General features: G+C 41.9%; 1 protein-coding gene across 1 annotated transcript in view; it reads right to left on the bottom strand.

The window, feature by feature from the left end:
• LOC308135094 (receptor-type tyrosine-protein phosphatase N2-like) overlaps positions 1-24,463 on the bottom strand; it is a gene marked incomplete at its 5' end in the record, with an annotated part of 199,749 nt that overhangs the window by 152,099 nt on the left and 23,187 nt on the right. Inside the window, 6 exons of the mRNA XM_080502967.1 lie at positions 6,956-7,329; positions 8,084-8,106; positions 9,801-10,100; positions 12,431-12,821; positions 16,040-16,178; positions 16,987-17,104. Of these exons, the coding sequence (XP_080359093.1) occupies positions 6,956-7,329; positions 8,084-8,106; positions 9,801-10,100; positions 12,431-12,821; positions 16,040-16,178; positions 16,987-17,104 (1,345 nt within the window). The remainder of the gene's footprint in view (positions 1-6,955; positions 7,330-8,083; positions 8,107-9,800; positions 10,101-12,430; positions 12,822-16,039; positions 16,179-16,986; positions 17,105-24,463) is intronic.

The following is a 24,463-nucleotide window of genomic DNA, read 5'->3' as shown; positions in this document are numbered from 1 at the left end:
CATAATTACTTTTTCAAAGGAACTATGTGTCTTTATCTGTACAAATGCATTGCATCTTTACATAACAAAGTAATCCACCTGCATGCGTATTCATCCTAGGCAACTGAAATTTACAAATAATTAACATAATAAATAATAAGGCGTCTAAATGGGGCGCGTATATCTGGGATGACGCCTGTCCATATGCTGCACATAATACAATATATAATTGACTGACAATCCAGTTTTCCTGTGATGCAATGCCTAATGTTACTCGTGCTTCTATCTATGAGAAGTTCGTGACGGCTGCTGGTTCTCCTCCCTGCTCAGTCTGCAGACTCCACTGAGCAGAGCGGCTGCTTCAGATCGCTCTCCGTCTGCAGACCCTCGGCTCAGATAGCCACGGTGGAGACCTCGCAGCGGCGTTCAGCAGACAGAGCGCCAGGTTGCGACCCCTGTGTGAAACCACCACCTGAATATTATCTCTCACAGAGGCACTTTGGTGCGTCTCCACTGCATATCTATCCATCACTTTTCTGGAGCCGATACCGAGCAACCGTGGGCGACGGCGGGTCGCCGGTTCATCACAAGACACATACATTAGCATCAAGCAGCAGGGAGCTTTTTTTTTTTTTTTAAGATAACAGTGACAAGATCTATAGCTTTTGTCACATTTATAGGTGAATCTACCTTCATACATGCTGCTACCTCCTTTTTTTTTTTTTTTTTCCACTTCCGAGGACACAGTGACCTAAAATAAGTTGCATTAAAAAGCTACGTTACTTTGTGGAGATTAAACGTAGATTGAGATCTACTATATCTGTCTTCTGTCCAAGTTTAACTATTGTAGGGATCACAGATTACAGCCTGGACAGATCATACACACATTCACACTAAAAGGATATGTGAAGGTCAAAGAATCAAAGAAATTTAAGATTTTTGCCAAATGGAATCCCGACAGAGAGCAAAGAAGAAGCCTGTACGGTTCAGTATCTCTTCTATTAAGGAAGCTTTCAATTGTTTTTTCCAAAATTTATGGAGGGTTTACGAAGCCCTTGAGGTAAAATGAAGAAGAAGAAGAGATTTTAAAAAAAGATAACAGAGGACGAGAATTTAGGAATCGAGACTGGATTTTGCACCCGAACTCATTTTTCAAATAGCAAAACTATGCTTATTTTTCCTTAAAAAACAACAACAATAAATTACTACTTTGTTCAGTTTTTTGCCCGTTTAATCAAATTGCACTGAAGCATTTTAATTCAATGATATATGCAGGAATGATGAACTCATTTGACTTACTCAAGGTCAAATTGGAACGTTGCCCCTCAGCTCCACCGAATCTGAATATTCATTCAGCGACAAACCGTCTGACAGTTCGATATGCTGAATGTAAATACGTTGTCGTAAAAGCTGAAAAAGTTGAGTTTTTCTTTGCAGTACAATCCTCGGTGTCACCCTGAGAGCCGCTGCTTGTGAGAGGAATAAAATGATAGAGTGGAGTGTTATCGGTCCTCCTGCCGCCAGCTGTCAGACACCAATCAGATTCCTGCTCTGTGGGGCCTGAAGCGCCCGAGGAGAGGATTGCTGCATGTAGTAATAGAAAAGCCAGAGGTTTCAGCCGACAAAGGAGAGACCATTTCTTCCCACATCAAAGACTTTGAATGCCCTCCGGACTCCTCAAGAGATCTTCAATACGATAAAAAAAAAAAAAAAAATCGAAACCCACGACTGGACCACACAAACACACAATGATAATCTCTTTTTGAAAGTTGTTTTGAAGCCAATTTGTTCTTCAACGCAAACACATTGTTACTGCAATAAACAAGATAAAAATTGAAAAAATAGAAATGTAAAGTAATATGTCAAACAATCCAACCGAATAAAGAACAAAGTTATGATCAATGAAAAGATGATTTTTTTTTTTTTTTTGTATTTGTGAGAAAACATAATCAAAGAAGTTTGAAGTGAAAGTTTTGGATTTTTTTCCAGGTCGTCATTGTGAATAACTAAGAACACCTTAAATCGCCAGTTAAATTCATTTAACTTGTTTGGTTTTTTTTTACAAACAGAGTTTAACTTTAAAGATGCTTCATGCGAAAGTAAAAAGAAACGACACGCGGAGGAGCAACAAGATTAATGAAAGTCTCAACCCTAAAGGTTCGCAAGGGGTGAGCGAACGTTGCAACATCCATTAACGTTTTTACATCTCTGGTTCGTTTGAGCTTCACCTCACAAAAATAATAAAGGCTGCCCATTTATGCAGCAGTGTGTGTTCATAAAGGACTTTGACTGACTGAACTAGTTAAGAACCTCTAATATGTCTTACTGCTTAAGCGGCGCTTCCTGCAAAGCCGCCAGTGAAGAGGAAACCATACGTGTGGATAAAAAGCATGAGAATGAATCACCCTCCAACAGGAGGAGATAATACTCTAAAACTACCAGGCCGATCCCACCATCACCTCTCACCTGCAGTCGCTCTGTAATGCTCCCACTTTTATTTCTTTAGTTCTTTTATTTTTATTTTTTCACCGCAGGATCTCAGAGGGAATTTCACCCATGTACGTGAACACAAAACTATTACAAATGCCTGAATCCATGACTTACATCTCAAACAGTTTTCTTGATGCTGAGTCAGACGCAATATTTAATATTAAAAAATATTGATATTTAGGATTACGGAGCCCCATAGTCCATGGGCCAGAGGCCAAAGTGATACCATCTGGGTGGGCAAAGGCCACCATATATTTTCTGAAAACCAACAGTCTCAGGGGTCTGAAAATATATGTTAACCTTTTCAACTTAGGAGCTTTTAGAAATTACGGCTCGGCAAATACCGGAAATTGTGAATAAAATATGACAAACTGTGAAAATGTAAAATTGCAATAGTTCAGCATGCAAAAGTGATATACATTTGCAATAAATGCCCTACTTATAGATTATTTGATATGGGGAATTCATTTATGGCACCCTTATCCTTAAAGGTCAAGGTCATGGTCTAAGCTCAAAGGTCAATGTAAAAAAAAACTTACAAAGTTAAGGATATGACTTCATTTAACACGCTCTTGATAAAATCATCTATATTTTATAGCCCCAAAAGGAATGTAATCCTGAAGGCAAGGCTCTGGGCTTTCAGGAAATGTGTAATATGCCTATGTACCACAGTAAATGTCCGATCTTTGCCGAGCTGTAATTTCTAAAAGCTCCCAAGTTGAAAAGGTTATGCGTTTTCAGACACCTGAGACTGTTAGCTTTCAGAAAATATATGGTCGCCTTTGCCCACCCAGATGGTACCACTTTGTTAAAAATTGGCCTCTGGCCCATGGACAACCTGACATGACTTCTGAAATATAACTTCCAACAAATCACTATTCCGTGGCCACATAACAAGGCTCCATCCAAAAAAATAACAACCATGGGGCTATTATAGATGAGATTTGCAACACCGAAACTCATAATGTTCAAATGTTCTAAGATGTTTCTCCATGCAAACAAAGATAAATGATATTGGCTTTTGTTTCACAGTGGGATTGTTTCCCCTCCCCCCCTCCAATCTTTGGTGAATCTCTTCTTTTTTTTTTCCCCCCCAATGTTTCGGGCTGATGCTGCTCTTCAGTCTCCCTCTAAAAGAGATTTGACACAACGCAGACAGTCAAGGACGGCTTTGGAGCTCTTCGAAAGTCCAAAGCAATCTCGCCAAAAATGTCAAGAGACACTTTGAGGAGTCAGTCCAGAGGGCGGCAGCTCCGGACGCGTGAAGCCTCCCAGCTGAAGATCAGAGCATCCAGACTTTCCCATCAGCTTTATAAAGACGCTGGAGATTTGTCTTGATTCTTCTTCGCACGTCTTGTCTGATAAATCTGAGTAACTCTGACCAATTTTTATTCAGACAACGTGCTAATTTCACTAGGAATCGACCAACCTGGTGCAGATTAAACATGCTGCAATAATTTCCCCCTGATATATAAGACCTCAGAATGATAAAATGTGTTGTTGAACACGGATCCTGCAGAGGAGACCAAACACATCAAAGGAAGTGATACAGGACTTGAAAAGACTGAGGCCTGCATACACGTTTAGGGTAAATGTTTAAACTTTGTAGCTTTGCGACATACGTAAATTAAACAAAAAAAGAAATAGAAAGGCAAAAAAAGAAAATAAAAAGGAAGAAAAAAAGACAAAAGAAAGGAAAAAAACTGAAAAAGGGAAAGTAAAACAAAAATACAAAAATGCAAAAAAGAAGAATAAATGAATATAAGATTTCTACCCAGCCTGAACATGAATTTTTCTCCAAACCTTTGGGTTTGGGCCTAATCTCATCTTGAAATTCAATTACATTCATCAACTTCAACAACGAAAGTTTTGCTGAGAATAGTTGTATTCGTTTATGTGTATTTCTTAATTTCTTCATTTATTTATTGGTTTGTATATATTTTACCAACCCAAATTGCATGAAATGATCAGGGATGATTTGTCATCATCTCAGGACCGATCGATTCGATTTCGGGACCTTAACGACTAACCATTTTCAAATAAATTCCCAAATAATTGAAAAAAATGTCCTGCACAAAGGGGATGGGAAAGGCAGCTCATGGAGGAGATCAGCTTCTGTTGCCATGGAGACGCTCCATGCTCAGCGATTCACACGGTTCTCTTGCTACCTGCGCTCCCGAGCTCGTATCGATATGAGCTAACGGCTATCATGCTTCCTTAATTCCGCAAACAAATGTGGCCCGTTGTAGTTACACACTGTTATTACCCTCACAAGTTCAATTCTCTTCAGCAGTTTTGTGAGATTCGTTAGAAAAAAATAAGCGTAAAACATAGACTAACCCTTCAATCCACATATATTTTGATGTTAAGAGACATGAAACCTCGTCTTGTTGTTTCTGAAACAATAAAAATGAATCCTGTTCTATTCAATTCAATAAAATAAATAAGAATATGCCTTCATTATGAGAATTCTTTGATTTGTTTGTCACTTTGCTCTCACATTCATGTTGTGGATGTTTTCACTGTACCGAACGGGACCAGTGATGCACATTAGCTTCACAGCGTAATAGTCGCGGCAGAATATTTCACCCTGATGGCCTGAATGGAGCTTTAATAAGAACTCAAGTTGCCCATTGATCCCATAAGGATGTGTACGATAATGAGCGCGGCTGATGTGGAGGCAGTTCAAGGAAAAAGACTCGAGCTACGTTTGCTTCCGAAAGAATTGAATCTGCAAGCATGACCTCCAAAGTAACATCGCAAAGTTGTTGTTTTTTTTTTTCCCCACGTCCACAATGGAACATTTATGGCTTCGCCGGTGCGTACATCTGAATGACAAGTAACAAGACGAGGGGGGGGGGGGGGGGAGACAACGACGACAAAAGAGACGAGCCACCAGGACCTTGAGGCATGAATCACGTCGACGCAACAAGTTTGAAAAACCAAACGCCGGAGCCGGGATTTCTAAAGGACTTCAATCGCAAACTTTGCGGGTAGAGGAAAATAAAATCGTGTGAAAATGACCCTGCCCTGAGTTGTGGATAAGAATGCAGGGAGGAGACAGCCCACGGTGTCGTCTTTCCCTCGTCGTATGCGCTGTTTGTTCGGTGCAGCGGCAGGTCCGCCGGCTTTGTGATGTATGAGAAACCAAATTTTTCCCTTGAAAGCAGCCACAAAGAGACCGAGGATTGGTATCTTGCAGGGAAAAACACATTTCCTGCTCCTATTACTGTGAGAGAGCACTTCCCTGATCATCACTGTTCAAAACAAAAGGGGGGGAAAAAAGTCATGCATTGTCGACACACACACACACACACACACATTACTCTCAGTAAAAAAAAAAAAAAAAATCAGCTATTTTTTGGAGTGTGGCCTGACATGGTAGCTGACGTGCAGATGAAGTGTCCGTCAGTCAACACCGCAGCTCCAAATGTCACAGGACTTTCAGCACTTTTACCCTTAAAGCATGAAAGGTAAAAAAAAGAAAAAAGAAAAGAAAAGGCCTTTTACTGCAGTCTTTGGCACTTTCTTTGAACAAACCTGGACCAGTTTCCGTCGTGGCTCATGACACCACCTTTAGGTTGAAAGCAGTACTGCAGGACAGTATTTGAAGGCTCAGGTAGGAATCCTTTACAAACACAATACACTTTTTTTTATTTACTTTTAATGTATATAAGCAAAAGCGGGAATGAATTTTGAAAAAAAAAATGTATTTGAAAAAAACATTTAATTTACTAACATTGTTGGCAGTGGTGTTGCACTTCCCTGTCGATTTTGGCTTTCTATTAAAACCAGGAACACCAATTTTTAGAAATGGTATCTGTATATAATTTATCGGTTAGCAATATTTGCCTCGTCGTGACCCGCCCCACTCTGCCTCTCACTGGCTCATCAGCACAGTAAACGCAGACATTAACCAATCAAATCAGTGAATGCAGCAAACACTAGCGCATTTGAGGCAGGCTTATGCACTGGAACAGTGCGATATAAGTGAAATCCATTTACCATTTTGAAGTGGGGGCATGTAATATGGACTGAAACGCCATATAGACGCCATATATCCCAGTATAACCACTGCGTCTTAGCCATTTCAGCTTTTTTAGTCATTTTACTCTATTTTCCTCTTTTTAGTTCTGTTGTATATAGCAAAATTAGGGTTTGTGCTGCAAAAAAAAAAAAAAAAAAAAAGTTCTGTGGGTATTTTTAGCTATTTAAGCTGTTTAGTCACGTCAGAATAGAACAGAACAGAATAGAATAGAACAGAATAGAATAGAATAATACCAGATACATTTGCTTTTTTAAACAATTCCTCCATTTTAAACTTTTCAAAATTATTTTTTTGTGTTCTTTCACCCGATTTGCCCCTATATATGAACCATTCCTTCAAACTGTGAGAAAAAAAAAAGTAACTTTTTTTTTTAATTTTTACAGTTAAAATCAATATTGGTAATTCTCAAGCTTCACGTCTTCCACTTTCAGTACTCACTCTGTGTCTGTGATCACGTAGCCGAAGACGTCGTCGTCCGCCTTCTTCCTGCCGCCCTTGACGTCCAGCTGCAGCTCGGGGACGTGCATCGTCTTCTTGCGCGGCTTGTCGTACACCAGCGACGCAGGAGGGGGCGCCACCTCCTTGATCCAGCCCGCCACCTCCGCCACCTCCTCCACCGACTGGCTGGCGTCCTTCTTCTGCACCGTCACGCCGGCGCCGCTCGTCCGGCTCTGCACGTTCTCCAGCCCCACCGGCTGACCTCGGGCCGTCTCCATGGCGACGTCGTAGCGGTTCCTCTCGGCCGTCGGGCCCGCGAAGGGACTTTTGTCGAGGTAGGCGAGGAGCTTGGTGAAGAGGTTTCCACTCGCGGCCTGACGAGCACGACAGTAAGTCTTAATCTCTTCAGGTTGATGAAGAAAAATCCATCAGATTCAAAACCCCATTTCAGGCCGTGTGGATGATCGGCCAAAAACAATACGGTTACATGAAACGGCGTCACCGTGTGGACAGGGTCTCAGTCAGTGGATCAATCCCACGATGCTTTGTACTGTTGACTTTAGGCGTTTATAACATCCATCCTGACCCAGAAGCCCACCAAGTATACTGAACAAGGATTTAATGGCTTCTCATGGATTTGACACAACGCTCCAACAATCAGATTGATCTAATCAGATTGAAGAGTTTACATGCTGCATTATTAGACGACTGAGGCCCCATATACAGCGTTTCACATGAAAATGCATCTTTTGCGTTCAGGCGACAATTTTTTTTGTACAAACAATGTCCGTTTGGACGCAAACGGCAGAAATGTTAAAAAAACGATTTAGTCCCTCTGCTCACGCCGCAAATGCATATCTCTCACAAATAAAGGGAAACAAATCAGGCTTTCGATTTGTAATAGAGTTAGGAACATGCAAGCCTCTGAACTTTTCTGTGCCCGTCTCACAGGAACACAAAGTTCCTGTGGAAATCTCAGAGCGCTTATAGAACGCTTACGACACGGCTCCTGTCAAACATAATTTAAAGTCCTTTGGAAAAGCGGAGGGGTTCATCTCCTTTCCCACCCAACCTTCGCTCTGACATTTAAGTTTCCTCCTCTCTTCACCACAAGCAGCCAACACTTACCTTGTCCTTCACATTTGGCTCCTCTGCATCCGCTGGAAAGGAGAGAGAGGGAGAGAGAGAGAACATGTATTCATTTGTCACAGAGAAGTAATAAAATGGGAGAAAAAGCAGCTGTTATGTTAATTTGACGTCATGAGCTGAAAGTCGTCGCTCTAAAATTCTCAAGGACACCTTTTCTTCCATGAGTACATTCATTTCTTTTTTTAATTAAATAATTCACATTATGTATGTAGGAAAGAAAAGATTTCAGGGTGACTTTAATCAAATAATTTTGATTAATGTTGATTTAAATCGACTGGCGTAGTGAATTTTGTTCTATTTTTCAGCATCAAACGTGGAAAGCTTCCGACTTCCCTTCATACCGCTGCACCACGTGCATCATTGTGTGGAAAAGTCACTCAGAAATGCATGAAACAGCTGAGACCCGGCGGACGGACGGCTTCAGGTTAAAAAGCTGCTGGATGGAAACGCGAACGTGACCTTCTCTTCTTCATCAACCATTTCTGTTTCCATTGAGAAGGACATCACCTTCGAACCATCAATAATGTAATAATGGCCAATAACGTATTCATTGTGGCCAATTAAATACAACTTTTTACAATAATATGATAAGTTATTACATGATTGGAAGAACACTAATGTTACAAAACATAACTGCAGCCAATATTGTGATGATACATAAAAAAAAACTGCATTTCTTGGAAATCACATTTTTTTGGCATGTTTTGTGCAGTTTGCAAATTAAAAATGGGTGTATTCATCATATTAATTAATTCAGTATACAAACACTGTAAATCATGGTTCAAAAAAACTATTTAGTTTTTTTTTTTTACATTTTGGATTCAAATTGGCCAAAATCTTGACATTATTTAAATGTATGCCATTATCAGCCGCTATAATACAATGTTAAACATTTAGCCATGAACTTTAGTCCTCTTGTTTATTAACTGAAAACCACACAGTGATAATCCATATTGGAAGCTAAAAAAAAACAGTAATAAATACTTTTTATTTATTCAGAATATTTATTTTTTTTTAAAAATCATGATAAAAAGAAGTAACCCAAACTAAATTATTGAAACCAAAACAAAATGATCAAATTATTTGGTTATTTAAAATGATAGAAACACATTACATTCCAGGTCAAACCACAACTTTCGTATTATCAGAACATTGTATATGTGAAGTGGAGTTTATTTCACGTTCAGAGAAAAGGCAGTTTGAGAAGAAATAATAAAATGAGTGCAAAGTAAAGCTTTTTTTTTTACGTGAATTCATTGCAAGTGTATATCACCGATTAATCTAAATGACATCAGCTCGAGTCCAACGCCACTGGAAAAGCAGTTGCTGTCCAAATATAAACTTTGCATGGAGCCTAAAAGCTATTAATAATAATAATACATTTCACTGTGAAAAACATTTCATCATATATCGCTAATTGTAGGGGCTCATCCTCCCACACTCTGACAACCCTGATGTTTTCGAGTGTTGTGAAGCACTTTGACTCATTGTGCAAACATTTTCAGTCCGAGTGTCCTCGGAGGACAAACCTCCATTAAAAGTGAGCCGGATGTTTATTTATTCTCGCATTGATTTTTGTGTCGCGCTCTTGTAAGCTCTTTTTGTTTAATGCCTCCTACACAATGATGTATGTACTACAGCCGCGCTTTCCAGGGTCTGCTCCAATACTTTAATTATGTAAAAAAAAACACAATACGTGTCTCTATATATTTACCTTGAAGCGGTGCCACTGCTGCAGGAGAGCTCTCCTGCGGCTTCAGAGTGGGCGCGTTCTCCGGCAGCTTCTCTTCCTCCTCCTCCTCCTCATCCGCCTCTCCGTCCTCCCCGTCGCCCACGTCTCTCGGTCCGGGTCCCCTGTTGGCTCCGGGGTCCCGGTCCACCACCTGCAGGGCGTCCGCGATGAGGCTGGACAGCTCGTTCAGGTCGTGCGGCGTCAGGTTGTCCACGTCTACGTGTTGCCGGCCGACGTTCTTCAGGACGTTCTCGATGAACCTCTCTGGGGGAGGACGTGGAAGTTGTTTTACACTATGCTTACAAATGGCTCAGATCTTAAGATTTAAAGGGGTCATATTAATCAAAATTCACTTTCCAATGGTTTTCCAACAGAAATAATCGTCCCCATACCTGGAATAATGCCCCCAAAGTGAAGAAAGTCTGTCCTCTCTCGCCCTGGCTTGTTTTAGTTTTTAAAAAGTGTGTTGCTCCAATGAGCCAATCAAAAATCAATCCCTGTATAGTGTCATTGGGGGGGGGGTTTAGCCAATCCCAATCAAGATAGGCTCCTCCCACAATTAGGCAGCTCTGCTCTGGCACATGGCACCACGAGAGGAAGTACTTCCTTTCTCTTCCCAGGATGGGCATGTGTGGGCGGAGCCAGTCCAGCTCACACAGACACAGCAGATTCTGAATGCAGCTCCTATGATCCAATATTCAAATGGAGGGGAGATCAAGGAAAAGCTGGATTTGGGGGCAATAAACTTTAAATGCAATGTTTTTGGACCAAAAAGAGAAAGTGTTGAAAAGCTGGATAATATGACCCCTTTAAATAAAGGAGCGTCACACATACATCAGAAAAAAAATCTAATCAGTCTATAATAGTGTATATGAATTTGCGGAAGTTTGCATGTTCTCTCGCTGGATTCCGTTTCCAGGTCCCGAAAAATGGATTTAAGTTTAAATTGGTGACGCGACAGTGATTGTGTTTCTCTGTGTTTAACCTCTGATGAAAGTCTTGTGGCTTGAATGACGAAAATCAGTACAGAGAAGAAGATGGATGGATGACTGAGCCACATTCACAGTAGGGCTGGGCAAAAAAATCGATTTTATCGATTTATCGAATTTATAGCTAAAATCAATTTTTATTATGCAAATTCGTTCTTCCATTCCTTGTGGGTTTCCGTAGTTGCTGTTGCACGTTTGCTTGAACCTGGGTCAAAGCTTGACAGAGCCACAGTTACTTTTTATTTTGGGATCAATATATCATGTCACGTCATTTTTAAGTACATTAAGAAAAAAAAATCGAAACTCTAATTTTTGTTGATTTTCTGATTCAGTATCTGAAAAGACGTTTCAACTTGGTGAGATGTTGACACTTTACCGTTTGCGGATCTGTTATCATTTTATACCAAATCAACCTAGAATTCCTGACGTGATCGCCGAAAACATAGTTTATCTCTCAAACCATCTCAGAACTTGGTTCGTACATTTAGCCAGTATAACTTTGAGTGCTCACACAATCCCAACCAGGACAACCGACCTCTTGAAACAACTATTTATTCGAGGTTATGGCGAAAATTGCTCCATCTGCCACCTCCGCTTCTGTGCACCATCATCGGGGCCGTGCCCGACTTCATGCCGCAGGAAGACGATAATGTGGCCGCCGCCAACAGTCTGTGTTTAGAACGACAGCAGTTCCACATAAAAAATTTAGCCTCCTCATTCATTTCGATGACACTGCGGCTCGGCTGCAGCTGGAGGCCCAGCTGGGGTCCCGCACGGGGCCGCCACACAAACACGCCGTCATGTGGCAGTTAGGTTTTAGAGAGCTCCGCCTGCGCCGCATTGTAATGCAACAGCATCTGGCGACGCGATGAGTTGACCGATCTGACGCGTCTAACATTTCAGGCAAATCTCACTTTTTTTTTTTCCCACCTCACAAACACAAAAGGGACAGGAGACGTTAATTTTATACCAGGGAACAGAGTTGCATTGAATAGTTTACTGTGTAGCTTCTCTCATTTAGTTCAATCATTTGGATATTGTTCATAATTAGTTATAAAATCATCGATCCCTTACGGGGCACTAAATTACTGAAATACAGGTTTAATTGAAGGATAAAAAGCTTTTTTAGCACTTGACCGGCATTTCAAAATGTGTAAAAATGCTCTAGATCAAAAATGCATTAAAAGAAAAAAATCAGCATTAAAATGTGAAAATAAGCCAAATCCAATTTTCGGTATAGCTCAAAAAAGTAGCGTAACGCAAACTAAAGTTCAAACATTTCCATCTCACACTCGACTTCAGGTTAACTATAAGCAGGATGGGTTAAATTCACTGATAATCACGCGAGCGAGTTCGACATCATTTACCCTGAGACACTATGATCCTGACTGGTCTGAGAGGATGAGAACAACAAGAACCCAGCAACGACCCAGAAGGACCTGCAGTTAGTTCAGCTGAAAGCATCATGGAGTTATCGGAATATACAATGCTGGATTTGGACTGTTCTACTTTTTTGTTGAGTTTCTCATTTGTTCAATGGCGAAATCGCCCCAAACGCCTCATTTCTCAGCCTCTCCTGAAAGTGGGAACATATGAAACATCTACCATCCACAGTGGTGAGCGGCTCCTTGGCCGAGGCCCCCTGAGGTCTGCCCATCTTCAAAAGCCGGGATTTTAAGCCGTCTTTCCTCGGCCCTGGATTCTCGATGCCGTTGCTGTAGAGCGGCCGGAGGCGAGGAGATGGAGCCTCCTGCCCAGAGGGGGCGACCCCCCCGCCGTGCAGGGACAGATGCCCGGAGAGGTACTGCCTGAGGGCAGCCAGGAGAAGGTCACCCTCCGCCTGCGAGGCCGGGAGCTGGCTGTCTGGAGGTCGCTGCTTCTGCGCAGGTTGGAAGGACGACAGAGGCGAGAAGCCGGAGGGAGAAGACTTCTGAGGAGCCGTCTGGACCTTGGAGCGGTAGAAATCTGCAGGGACGCCCGACTGGAAGCGCTCGCCCTGGAAGACACAACCGCGTAAAGTTCACGCACTGCAGCTACTCTGAAAACTGCATTTTTCTGACTAATATGTTCAACTTATTTCTTCTTCCCAAAGGAGCCAATTTGTTGTACTTCTAACGGGTACACAGTTGTTTATTTAAACAAGATGGTGGAATTTTATGGTAAAAAATCAAACACTAAATTCACTTGAAGAGGAACACAATGGAGAGAGAACTTATAAACACTCTCGTGACAAGGCTTTATTTGGAGTTTCTGGATTTGAAATTGTCCCAAATAATATAATAAGTGACGACTTCAATTTGTATTATCTTTCACTTTTTTTTTTTACTTCCTGAAAACCTCTCCTTACCAATGTATACCTTGTTTGATTGCACCACACTTAAACCCTGATAACCGTATACCCAGAAAGCTCAATTTATTTTGTGATTTTTCGCAGAACATTATCAAAATGTTCCATCAAAAATGCTATTTTGAAAAACTTGTTTTCATGAAAAAAAAAAAAAAAAGTTGCAGTTACAGTTGAAAAAGTTGGCGTGTCAACCACTACTAAAAAAAAAATAAATGTGTGTTTTAAAGTTTGACACATATGTCGATCGTTTGATTGAAAGTTTTCTTGTATAACTTTAAAAAAAAAAAGTTTCAGGAAGCAATGAGTATTTGACAGTACATCAAAACATGTGCACTCAGATATGAATTAAAATTAGGACGTTAAACAACTAGCATCGCACGTTTCAAAATTACAGTACCACTTCATCCCACTAGATGGTGCATTTGTCCTCAGACTGAGGCAAACATTTGGACTCATTCAAACAGTTAAAATCTATAGCGGTAAGTGACTATATAGCATCCACTAACTCTCTTTCCGAGTTATGGATAGTAGACAGTTGGCCAAAAAAATCAAATATTGTTGTGCTTACTGTTGATTTATTCTGATTCTTCTGAATATGAAAATGTTTAATGCTACTGTGTATTAGTGACTCAATACACCATCCTGTGGTACAAAGTGGCATAACAAAACAGGTGGGTTTTGGTTAGCTTACTAGAGGATCAATAAATGTCTACAAAACAAAAAGCTAAATAATTATCTTATATATAACAGTTAGCACTTATAGAGTCACACTAAACTTATTTTATCTGTTTAATTTGTCTTGCTGGCTTGGGAAATTACAGAATGTGTCGATGTTTTAGAGATTTTAGATAAAAGTATCACATGCACATTTGCACACTGGGTATTATAATAAGATTCTAATTTGGGAACTGTTGAAAGAAACCAAGCACTTTAAAAAAATCACAGCTTCTGCTGAAGGTAAGGCTTTATGCCACAATAATGATACGAACTGAGCTGTTAAGGCATTTCACTTCCTCCTTTGTCTGATGATGGCACAAATTGCACCCCATTTCTTTAAAATGCACAACAAAAAAAAAATCAACTGAAAAAGGCAGGTGTCATGCAGAATTGGGCTTTTCGCAGCTGCTGGAATCGAGACAAATGCCCCACCTGCTCTTGAGCCATTCAGAAGTGAAACAATGTGCTTAAAATCATGTACCCAGATACGGCTGTGCAGCTCAGGAGAAACTGTATGCACGTGACGGGAATGCAAAACGGCTGTGGTGCTGGAAAGAAAAAAAAAAAAAATCTCCAAAAACTCCTGCCGTTGCAGGTTTTTATTCTCCCGAATCACATCTGCCGTGTTTTCCTATTTCTGCCAAACAAAACTGTGAAACTGTTAAAAAAAACAAAAAAAACCAATATAAATGTTCTTGCTGTATTCTGGTAAACAAAACAGGGATTTAGTTATATCATCTGCTGCTTGAATGAGAAGTTCAACATGAACCTGAACAGGTTTTGAACACAGCTTTAAAAATAAAAAAATGCACTTACAATGTGAACAAACAGGTAATCTCTGAGTCAAGATCTTTTACTAAAATCTGTCAGACCCTTTTTTGTCTTTTGGTTGAACAAGTAAAAAGAATCTGGATGCAAAAAGCAAAACCTTGAATATGAAAGCCTTCGTTTTAACAAATTAATTACCGACATGGGGAAATAAAAAAAAAAAAAATGTTTGAAGAGCAAGTTATTAATCCACTGATGCGTTGATATTAACAGATCCATCAGCCACAACAAAAGCAAACTGTCAGTGGCTCCATTAACGCCCACCTCAGAGTGCAGAGACGGCAAAAGCCTCCGTAACGGTAACATTATCATAACAATGCCCACACAAACGGCGCCTCGCACTGTCGTCATACGCCTTTATGATTTGTATGTGCAAAGGCCCCTGGTGGTATTTGTCACTGCCGGTATCTTTACTCGGATACGTCACGACACTTGGGATGGGTTTGTGCCGCCTGTGCCCCCACAGAGGGACCCCAACCCCCCCCCCCCTCCCAGTCCTCCTGCTGTTTCTTTTCACTCCCACCACTCAGGTGAACCAGAATAGAAAAAAAAAAAAAAAAAAAAGGGCCACGATCCCGCCCCGAGTGTCGCCTGCAGGCTGGACTCAGTTAAGAGTACTCTCCCAATTTCTCAGTAGTATCCACCCCCTGCCCCCCCCCAAAAGCGGCGGGAGGGAGTCGTGAGTTATTAATTAAAGCGGTGAACTCCTGAACTCTCGGCTGGTATTATTTCGCTCCCAACAGTCAAGCTGGGAGAAACCATCAGTTGGAAAGGAGAGGGAGGCGGCAAAGAGCGCCGCTGAGGATAACACTTTGTGTGTGTCTGTGTGTGTGTGTGTGTGTGTGTGTGTGTGTGTGTGTGTGTGTGTGCATTTCAAACAGAAGACATTAGTGGAAGTTTTAGAAGTTCCATGTGGTTGGCATTCTTCCCTCACAACTGCCAAATCCCCGGGTTCCAGTCTCGTTTTTTTCGATAAAAATTTTTTTTTGCAGGTGGAAAAACCAGCATTCAAAGTTACTTGAAGCCTCCAAATAATTTACGTTTACTTAAATAGCCTTTTTCATTCCGGAACGTTGCAGAAAATAAACAAAAATAATCACAAAATGAAACCTCACAGAAACTTGAGCACACTAAAAAAAACAAGGGATGAAATGTAAATCAATTCGGAAAGAGTGAAAACTGCAGCTAAAATGCAGAATAAATTAATAAAAACTGAAAAAAACTCCATAAAACATGACATTGTGCTCTATAACTCTTAAAATAAATGAGGTAAAGTGCATGATAAGGTGAGATGGAGCGTTGGAGACGTGGAGATCTCGAACCTTGCCAGGCGCGCTCAGACTGGAGGCAGTCTTGGGGAGGAGGCCGAGACGTTGGAGGTACACCTGCAGGTTCCTGCTCAGCTCCTCCTCCACCGGCTTCACCCTGTGGTCGGCTCGATCCATCGCCTCCGCCGCCGGCCTGCAGGGGGACGAAAAAGGGGGAGAAGTGACCCTTAAAATATAAAGTACAGAAGTACAGGCAGCTGAATAATGCTGACTTCGAGGTAAATTGTGCCTTGATTCGCGTGATGCAAGTTGGTTCATATTCAACCATTGCAGCGACTCACTACACCACCTTGGGGTATAAACTGGTATTCCATCACTCACTGATCCTAGCTGGCTGCTTCGCTTGTAAATTTGCATTTTTTTTTTTAAGAACTTTGTAAACTATTCAAAACCATACAAAGAATCTGGAACATAACATCCAGTCAGTAATCACAGATTATACTGGAGTATATTGTAGAACGTACGACGAAATTGAATTTTTTTTTTTTATCATCACCTGAGGACTCTGGAATAATGTCTATAACTGTTTGGCAATTGAGCAGCTTTTTTTAATGTGAGCAGGTTATTTTTTTAGTTTATCAAGTTACACAGTTCATCAGAATTTTTTTTTGAGGATCTGTATCCTGAAATATAATCTGGAATAAATTCTTATCATTATTTATACAATTAAATGATTTATTTATTTATTTTACAGCGTTGCTGTCGGTATTGTGGGAATGTTGTGTTTTAACAGAGCTTCCTTGAGCAAATAGACTATTTACAGCAGGTAAAGCTTACAGCTTGCTTTTTAACATTGTTTAAGAAGGTGGCGAAGTTCTAAAGTTAAAAATGGCCAATTTATGATGGTTTTGAAACTGTAGGTGAAATGCTCTGAAGTATGACTCTGATCCACTTTAATCCAGAGCTGTAATCCAGAGCTGAGAGTGGATAAAGACGCGTACCTGCTGTCGATGTTGTAGGCAGCTCCGTTCTGCTGCTGCTGCCTGAAGGGGATCCTCCTCAGTTTGGATAACTCCTTGGACAGAACCTGCTGTGTGGCGTCATCCTCCCAGGTCAAGCCTGCATGGGACAAAAAAAAAAAAAAAAACACAAGCAAAGCTTCACCACAACGTCCCAACAAACGTCCCCGGGTTCATACCTGCAGGCGTCCGGTGGGGAAAAGAACCGATTCCCAATGCAGTGAAACACTTGAAAAACCGCGAGCGTCACACACGAAAAAACCCTGCTGATAAGCGACAAGAAGGGTTGGAACGAAGGGCGGGAAACTGCCGAGCGTGCAGTATTTTTTTTCCCCAAACGAATTAGGTCACTCATTAGCGGAGGAGACGGAGGCAGCAGCGAGGCGTCCTTGGAGACTTTTGGTGAGCAGGTGACTGGTTCAGTGATTAAACAGAAACGAGCACAGTTCAATCGCACGGGCCTGCGGACGCGTTCCACTCATTTCACAGGGTGCTCACTCCAGCGGAGGTCATAATGAGGGCCCGGGTTTTTCCACCGTGAGAGGTCAGAGGCCAAAGCCAGCACGTCGACACGCTTGTAATGTCACTCGCAATGTAAATCCCCCCAAAAAATGTGCGCTTGATTGAGCTTTAACACTGCTTGTTAGCACTTATTTAATTAAAACAATTCTTTGAAACTGAAAATAGTAGCGCTGTTTTATCATGGACAATAACAAAAATGGCGGCCTTCCGAGTGTCATGACTCCCAGTCCATTTTCTCAGAGGGCTCGGTAGTTTTATAGCCGAGTTATGTGAAATAGCAAACTAACTTCGTTGTCTCTCCATACGAATGTCCATGTACTCCCATTGTTGACGTTAATAGTGCTTTGTTATCTCACGTGAAAACTACATTGCTTCCGTTTTCTGTTTTACAGGCATGACTTTCAATTGTTGTAATTTACACGCAAAAATATTTAATGAAAGAAACATGCAAAACATGTTTTCACTTTGAGAACTTCGTCTGTCCTCTGAGGAATTTGAGAGGACGCCTTCAGTGGGACAGACAAATGAATAGCTTGAGTATTTGTGTCTTTTCTCTTCAACGTTTTTGCATTAATCTGGACCTTAATCCAGTGGATTGGCCGGACTTGGCACGTGTTGACTATCAGTATCAGCATCAGCAACACCCCCCCCCTAAAAAAAAAATCTCTTTGCTTTTCAGCAAGTGTACAAAAGGACAAGTTTGATGAGCTGCTCGGTCGCTCACGTCTGTTTCTTATGCTTAACATGCATCCAAACACAGCTTTTTGGCAAGTGAACAGAGCAGCAGGCGCCAGCACCAGATGGGGTAGCGGAACGAAATGTTACCGAAAATATGGCCGCGCCGCGTGAGCCGAGGCGTTTGGCAGATGAGCGATGACGTCGCCGAAAAGATTGGGGTGCTACAGACTGCGGCTCCAGATGTGATGCGGGTCCTCCGGCGAGGGACGCGAACGAGCGCGAGATCGCCGTGCCCGTCGGCTGGCTGTCGCGAAGCGACGAGAGTCAAACTGGAAGGAAATGTGCAGAGAACTCCGCGGTGAAGGAACGGAGGCGCCGACAGATCACATGAAGGTAAAAGCCTGCCGGGAATGAGGAATGCGAAAGAGAAGCATCGGCGGCTTTACGTTTGAATCTTAGAGAAAAGCTACTTATTCTTGGTCTTACTGTCACATTATCAAACGTTTTAGTTTGGAAAATGTCTCATTTTCATGTGTGAACTGCACAAATGGTGGAAAAAGCTTTGGAGACCATTTCTTTTATGCATACTGTACTTTAATTCCGAAAAAAGGAAATTAGTCAACTGTGTCAGGAAACTAAAGGCAACTAAATGTAAATATTTCAACATTCAATATTGGATGATGTTGAGCCGAATCCTAAATTGAGATTTTTTTTTAATTCAGATTCAATTTTAGTGTCGACAAAGAAATTAGTTACCTGGAGAATCAAGAGAGATAAATATGTGCTACTTTTACATGCATTTACATGGAAAACCAGCCTGTTTTCCTGATATAAAGCGCAGCACATGATGCGAGCGCTCGGCCAACCAACACACTCTCTAACTACTGAATTCGCACTTCTGCCTTGGTCAGCAGTGAATCTAATTAAATGAGCTCTTCTCATTACGGAGCATTTCAGTGCCCGGACACTTTTTCTTTTCACCCTTTGCAAAATGAATTACAAGCCCAACTGCCACCGAATCAGGCGCAAGCCTCTCTTTAACAGCTGCGCAGCATGTCAGGCCAGCTTTCGCCATCAAAGAACCATAAAAAGCCAGCCTTTAATGGCAGCCGCGGTGGCTGAGAAAACGGGCGTTAGCGGCGGGCGAACAGACGGCATCTGACACGACAGGTTAATAAACGCCGGAGCCCCTGCCAGGATATTCAGAGCCTCTCCGCTTCTCAAAGGGCTGAACCCGACGCAGGGCCGACTGAGGGAGAGCGCACACGGTTAGATGCCTTCACAGCTCAATAGCGTGCCGAGACTCGGCGGTGACAGGGCCGCTGCGAATTATAACGAGAGAGAGAGAGGGAGAGAAAGAGGGAGAGAGAGAGAGAGAACATTCTCAGATTACGAAGACGGAAGACTGAGCATGCTGGGAGTCCGACAGATTGTGAATCCCCTCGAGGAACATGTGCAATTTGTGATAGTGGCTCAACAAACTGAGTTGATTCAAGGTTCTTTTTTCTTTTTCTTTTTCTTTTTTAATTTCTTTTGACAGGACTGAAAAGAATGAACCTCACCTTCTATACTTCTCAAGAAACAAGCAGCAGGTCAGAGGTCAGAGCGATCGAGTCAACTCAACTTGTCTTCGTGTTCCTGTTTTTAGAAGGATTCATCTGCTTCTCTGTCTGGGAAAAGAGACAAATCCCCCTACACCCCCCCCGCCCCCACCCCCACCCCCCCTCCAACAACTTCATTCAGTGGAGTTTCTCGAACATTGCAGCTGGTGCTCATTTGAACCACCTCACTCTCTGACCCACCTCTTTTGAACGTGTCTCAAACGGTATAACACTTCGGAATAACATATTGAAGTGGTTTTCTGACATGTACAGCTGTGAGTTTCAACCCGATAACCAAATGACTGCGTTATTTGGGCGTTTTCCTTCTCAGCTTAAACAAAACATTTCTGTTCAAAGCACAATTCTGTATGGAACGATAATTGGGAAGAAGATTATTCCAAAACTCTACTTAGCTTCGATTTAAGAACTGGTTGCGTGAGCTTGTTGGTATATTATACATGGTAAAGGTCTGATATCTTCTTGATGGACAATCTTCGTACAATTTTGATATTTGGGAGCCATTTCTGGTTCACCTTGATAACTACACAAACTTGTGTGGTGTTGTGATGCAGCGGTATGCAATAATTCCTGTTTTTCACATTTGCAACTGCATTTTTGCTTGTTTTTCCTTCTTCTATTTGTTTTTTTCTCATTTCTTTTCTGTATCTGTGTTTTTCCATTTTTTTATAACTTGCACATTTTAATAAAACACCAATCACCGTAAGCAAACAGCCAGAAGTGATAAAAGTACTTACACTCTGTACTTGGATTAGTTCCGTACAAAGAACTGACGCAAAGCACAAAGCATTTATTGTATACATTTTTAGATGAGGTTCTATGAATTTGTGTTTTAATCCAATGTTTCATTATTAGACTGTCTTGTCGTCCTTCCTGACCCTAATATAATTATAAAATGTAATTTTATTTCTATTGCATGAAATACAACATACTCATTTCAAGGCATTAGGAAGAAAAGGCGAGCCAAAAAGTCAGCACCTCAACTGCTTGGTACAAAGATCATTGATCCCCTTGTGGAAGTGAACCGAGCAGACGTTTGATCTCTTTAAAAACCGAACCAACTGCTATTTTTCAGTGCCTACCAGGAGTGGCGTTTTCATTGAAGAGTCTGCTTGGCGCTACTCCGATTAAAAGGATGTGAAGCGGCACCGGCGTCCACCAAATCACTATTTACTCTCAGACTGGTATTTACTCTCAAACTGTTTTGATGAGGCTCAAAGAGAAATGCCAATTTCTGCCGGTGAAGTTCTTGTGAAGTGGCTCTCACGTCCGCGAAGAAGGTTTTGACGGATATTTCTACAAACAAAGAAGAAGAAGAAAAAGAAAAAAAAAATAGATGGTCCAGAGAGTGAATTTGTGCATTTGTTGCGGCAGAAGCTTAAAAAGTCAGGCTTGAAATATGAACTCTTCATTGTGGGGACACCGCGACGAGTCGTTAAACAGCTGGAGAACGATAAAAGGTGCAGAGACGATCGTCAACGTGAACCAACAAGACGACCAGGCTTTGGGGATATTTGGCAAGTAGCTCTCTCGGAAACACTTTCTCATCTTTGCCAACGTATCGAGGGGGTTGACACAAATGGAACCCAATAACCGGGCGAGAACGGGCACAGAAACGGGTTTTTATCGGTAATGTGAGATTTGACTGGAAACCAGTGGAGGTGGATGAAGATGAAAACCGAATTCAGTTTCTACTGGAGTCTGTCCAGATTTGTATTGAAAATCTTGCAGACTGGTATTGTAGTACTCAGAATCTTGGCTGAAGTATGTTAGAATCTTGGTCTTGACTCAGGTGATCTTGACACTCACTACAGACTGATCCAGACGATGAAGGCGTTTTTGACAGTTTTCATTCATTTCCTTGCCTCGTGCTTGCATCTCTCCTCTAAAAGGAGAATATTAAAACCTCGGCGTGACGACGTCGGACTGAAATCAAGGATGCTCTGCAGGTGTAGCAGCCAACAAATGTCCAATAATATGAAATCAACAGTCTGCTGCTGTTGAAGTCCCTCAAGGGTGGTGCGGAGAGGTCGAACTGAAGCTGTGACCCTGGTGAGGTGGCTTTTCAAAAAGGCTGTACGTCTGCACGGCCTTTAGTCTGCTGTGCAAAAGGGGCAGGAGGCTTTTACAAAGACTCCTACCAGTGTGCGTAGCGCAGCGCATTTCAGTGACGTTCGCCCAACTCACACACTCGCAAATACACTGGGCTGCCACGTAAGGTGCTCGCACAGTGTCTTGCCCAAGGGCATCTCCACACGCGGCGAGGACGAGATGAGGGATCGAACCGCTTTACCAACTGAGCCACAACCGCACTGCGGGAGGGACTTATCCCACCCTGCAGATGAACGTAGGGGTGAATGAATAAACACCACAGCCGAGTGTATAATTTCCAGCTTACTGCCAATCTAATAGTACTGCCTGCAGTGTTAATAAAGCTCGTAAAATAACAGAGAATAATGTCACCGTCAGTAATAGAGATAAAAACAAAAAAAACAAAAAAAGAAGACTTGATTGTTCTCGTTTTGGAAATATTGTAACTGCATGCTACTTCTATTATGCGACAACATTTCCAGTCAAAGGGCGTCGTGTTTGCGATGACATGGCAACGCTTTGAAATCGATGTCCGCCATTTTTGTTTTCGTCCAGTGCGCAGGAGAACCACTTACTACGGTCATGCTGCGCGTGCACAGGAGCAGCGTTTTCAAAAATGTGCAGTTTTGCTCCGTTTTCTACGGAGAGGGTGTCGGACCTTATCCAGCGGCTCCAAGCACCATCCTCGTGTAAACGGACACTCAATACAGAAACACGTTATTGCGATTCCAACCTGCAAACCCCAAGACTCATATAGACTTCTGTTACCTCTAAAGCCACCACTTCAGCATGATGGGGAACCATATGGAACCCGAGGAAACCTCGCTGAAGCCCCCACAGCGCTACTGGCGCTCTCACGTAGGAGCCCTGAAATGCCCCCCCCTGTGTTTGTTCCACTGGACCACTGCATGAGAGCACTGCAGTGTGGAAATGGACAGAACAAACTGTGTTATCTTTTCAGCGGAGTGGCAAGGCCTGAAATGCAGATGCCTCGGCGTCTTTAGAGTTTTGTCCTCCCTAATGGCTTCTGCAGACAGCTGGGGCCAAACACCTCATTTGCATAATTCATTTCACTTCAGAGCGGCTGACAAATGCCTCCAAACTTGTCGCCTCTCTGTGAAATCAGAATATTTCTCCAGCTCTCCCGCTGAGTGCCGATTCGGCGAATTAAACCAAAGGAGCAAGTTGTTGTTTTTTTTTTTGTTTTGTTTTGTTTTTCTCCCCTCTCTTGTGGAGGGATGAGAGGAAGTGCAGTGATTCAAGAGGAATAAAGACAAGGTATGAGAACAAAAAAAAAAAAAAAAAACAACTCACAAAATGAGGAGTGTACTTTTTTTGACACTGTTCTGTCTTTTCTCCAGAGCGGCTGCAGGCATGAAAGGCTGAACTGAAGTTGGCATGATGAAAGTGGATGAAATGGTCACAGCTCGCCACTGGGATTTTTACTCAAGCCTGTGGCTCCCCCTAGTGGTGGCTGGGGCTCACAGCAGCCTTTTCCAAAAGGAAGCCAATGATGAATCACATTTATTCAGTTACTTTTTAAATACTTAATTTTTTTGGCAGGTTATTATGTTATTTTTTGATTTGTATATATATTTATACACACACACACACACACGTGTGTCTGTGTGTCTGTACACATAGATACACGTGCAAAGAAATACACATAAAACGCATATCTGAAAAGTGGTGGGATTACCAGAAAATAAAAACTGTATTAATTCATCAATAGAATTGAGTTTCTTGGAACTACTTTTATTTTTTTAATTCATAAATTTCTAGTCATTCATTGAGAATGCATAACACACCGCATTTTCTCAATCATGGTTGCAATTGTATTTTCCTTTAGTTTAATACATAATTTTTTGTCACTATGTTAATCCAAAGTTATTCCATGATTGGAAGGTTCTACATTATTGTCTGCTGCTTTGTTAGATTACATGAATATAGAGAGCTTCAAACTGTTGACTTTACAAAATGGCAATAAACAAATTGAACAAAACATTCAATGGTTCTTACAAAAAAGCCCATTACCATTCGGTTAACACACTAATCAAAATCTGAAAACTGCCGGGTAAAAATATAAAGCTGTGTGTCTTTTTTATTTTTGAGGAGTCTGTCTTTTTAGAAAACTTAGGTTTCCATGTTGTTCAGGGAGAGATCTCGATGTGAAGCTGCTATTTGTTCACTCCAGCCCGCATATCTCTGCATTGTCTCCGCCTAAATTCGTATCTCCCGAACCAATACAAAGCCCAGGACTTGTCGTCAGGTCCCGACACTCACTTGTTGCAGGTGCATCGTCTGCTGATATCTGTGTATGAAACAGTGATTGAAACTACCGCGTCCCGCTGCAAGTCAAGCAATAGTTGGGGGGCCACAGGGAGTCGTCACCCAGTCCTTCAGGAGATCCAGACAGATCGGACAAGATAAGATGCCCTCGTCGACCTGCGCCATTTGTTTTGTCTTGAAATGTCTCGCTTTATTCTCTCTGTGGGGAACAGGCAGCCTCAGCCTGTTGTTGATCATGTCCCTACCGCAAAGGACAAACA

This window comes from Blennius ocellaris, assembly GCF_963422515.1.
Source record: "Blennius ocellaris genome assembly, chromosome: 10".
NCBI lineage: Eukaryota > Metazoa > Chordata > Actinopteri > Blenniiformes > Blenniidae > Blennius > Blennius ocellaris.
This window is presented reverse-complemented; position numbering and strand designations above follow the sequence as displayed.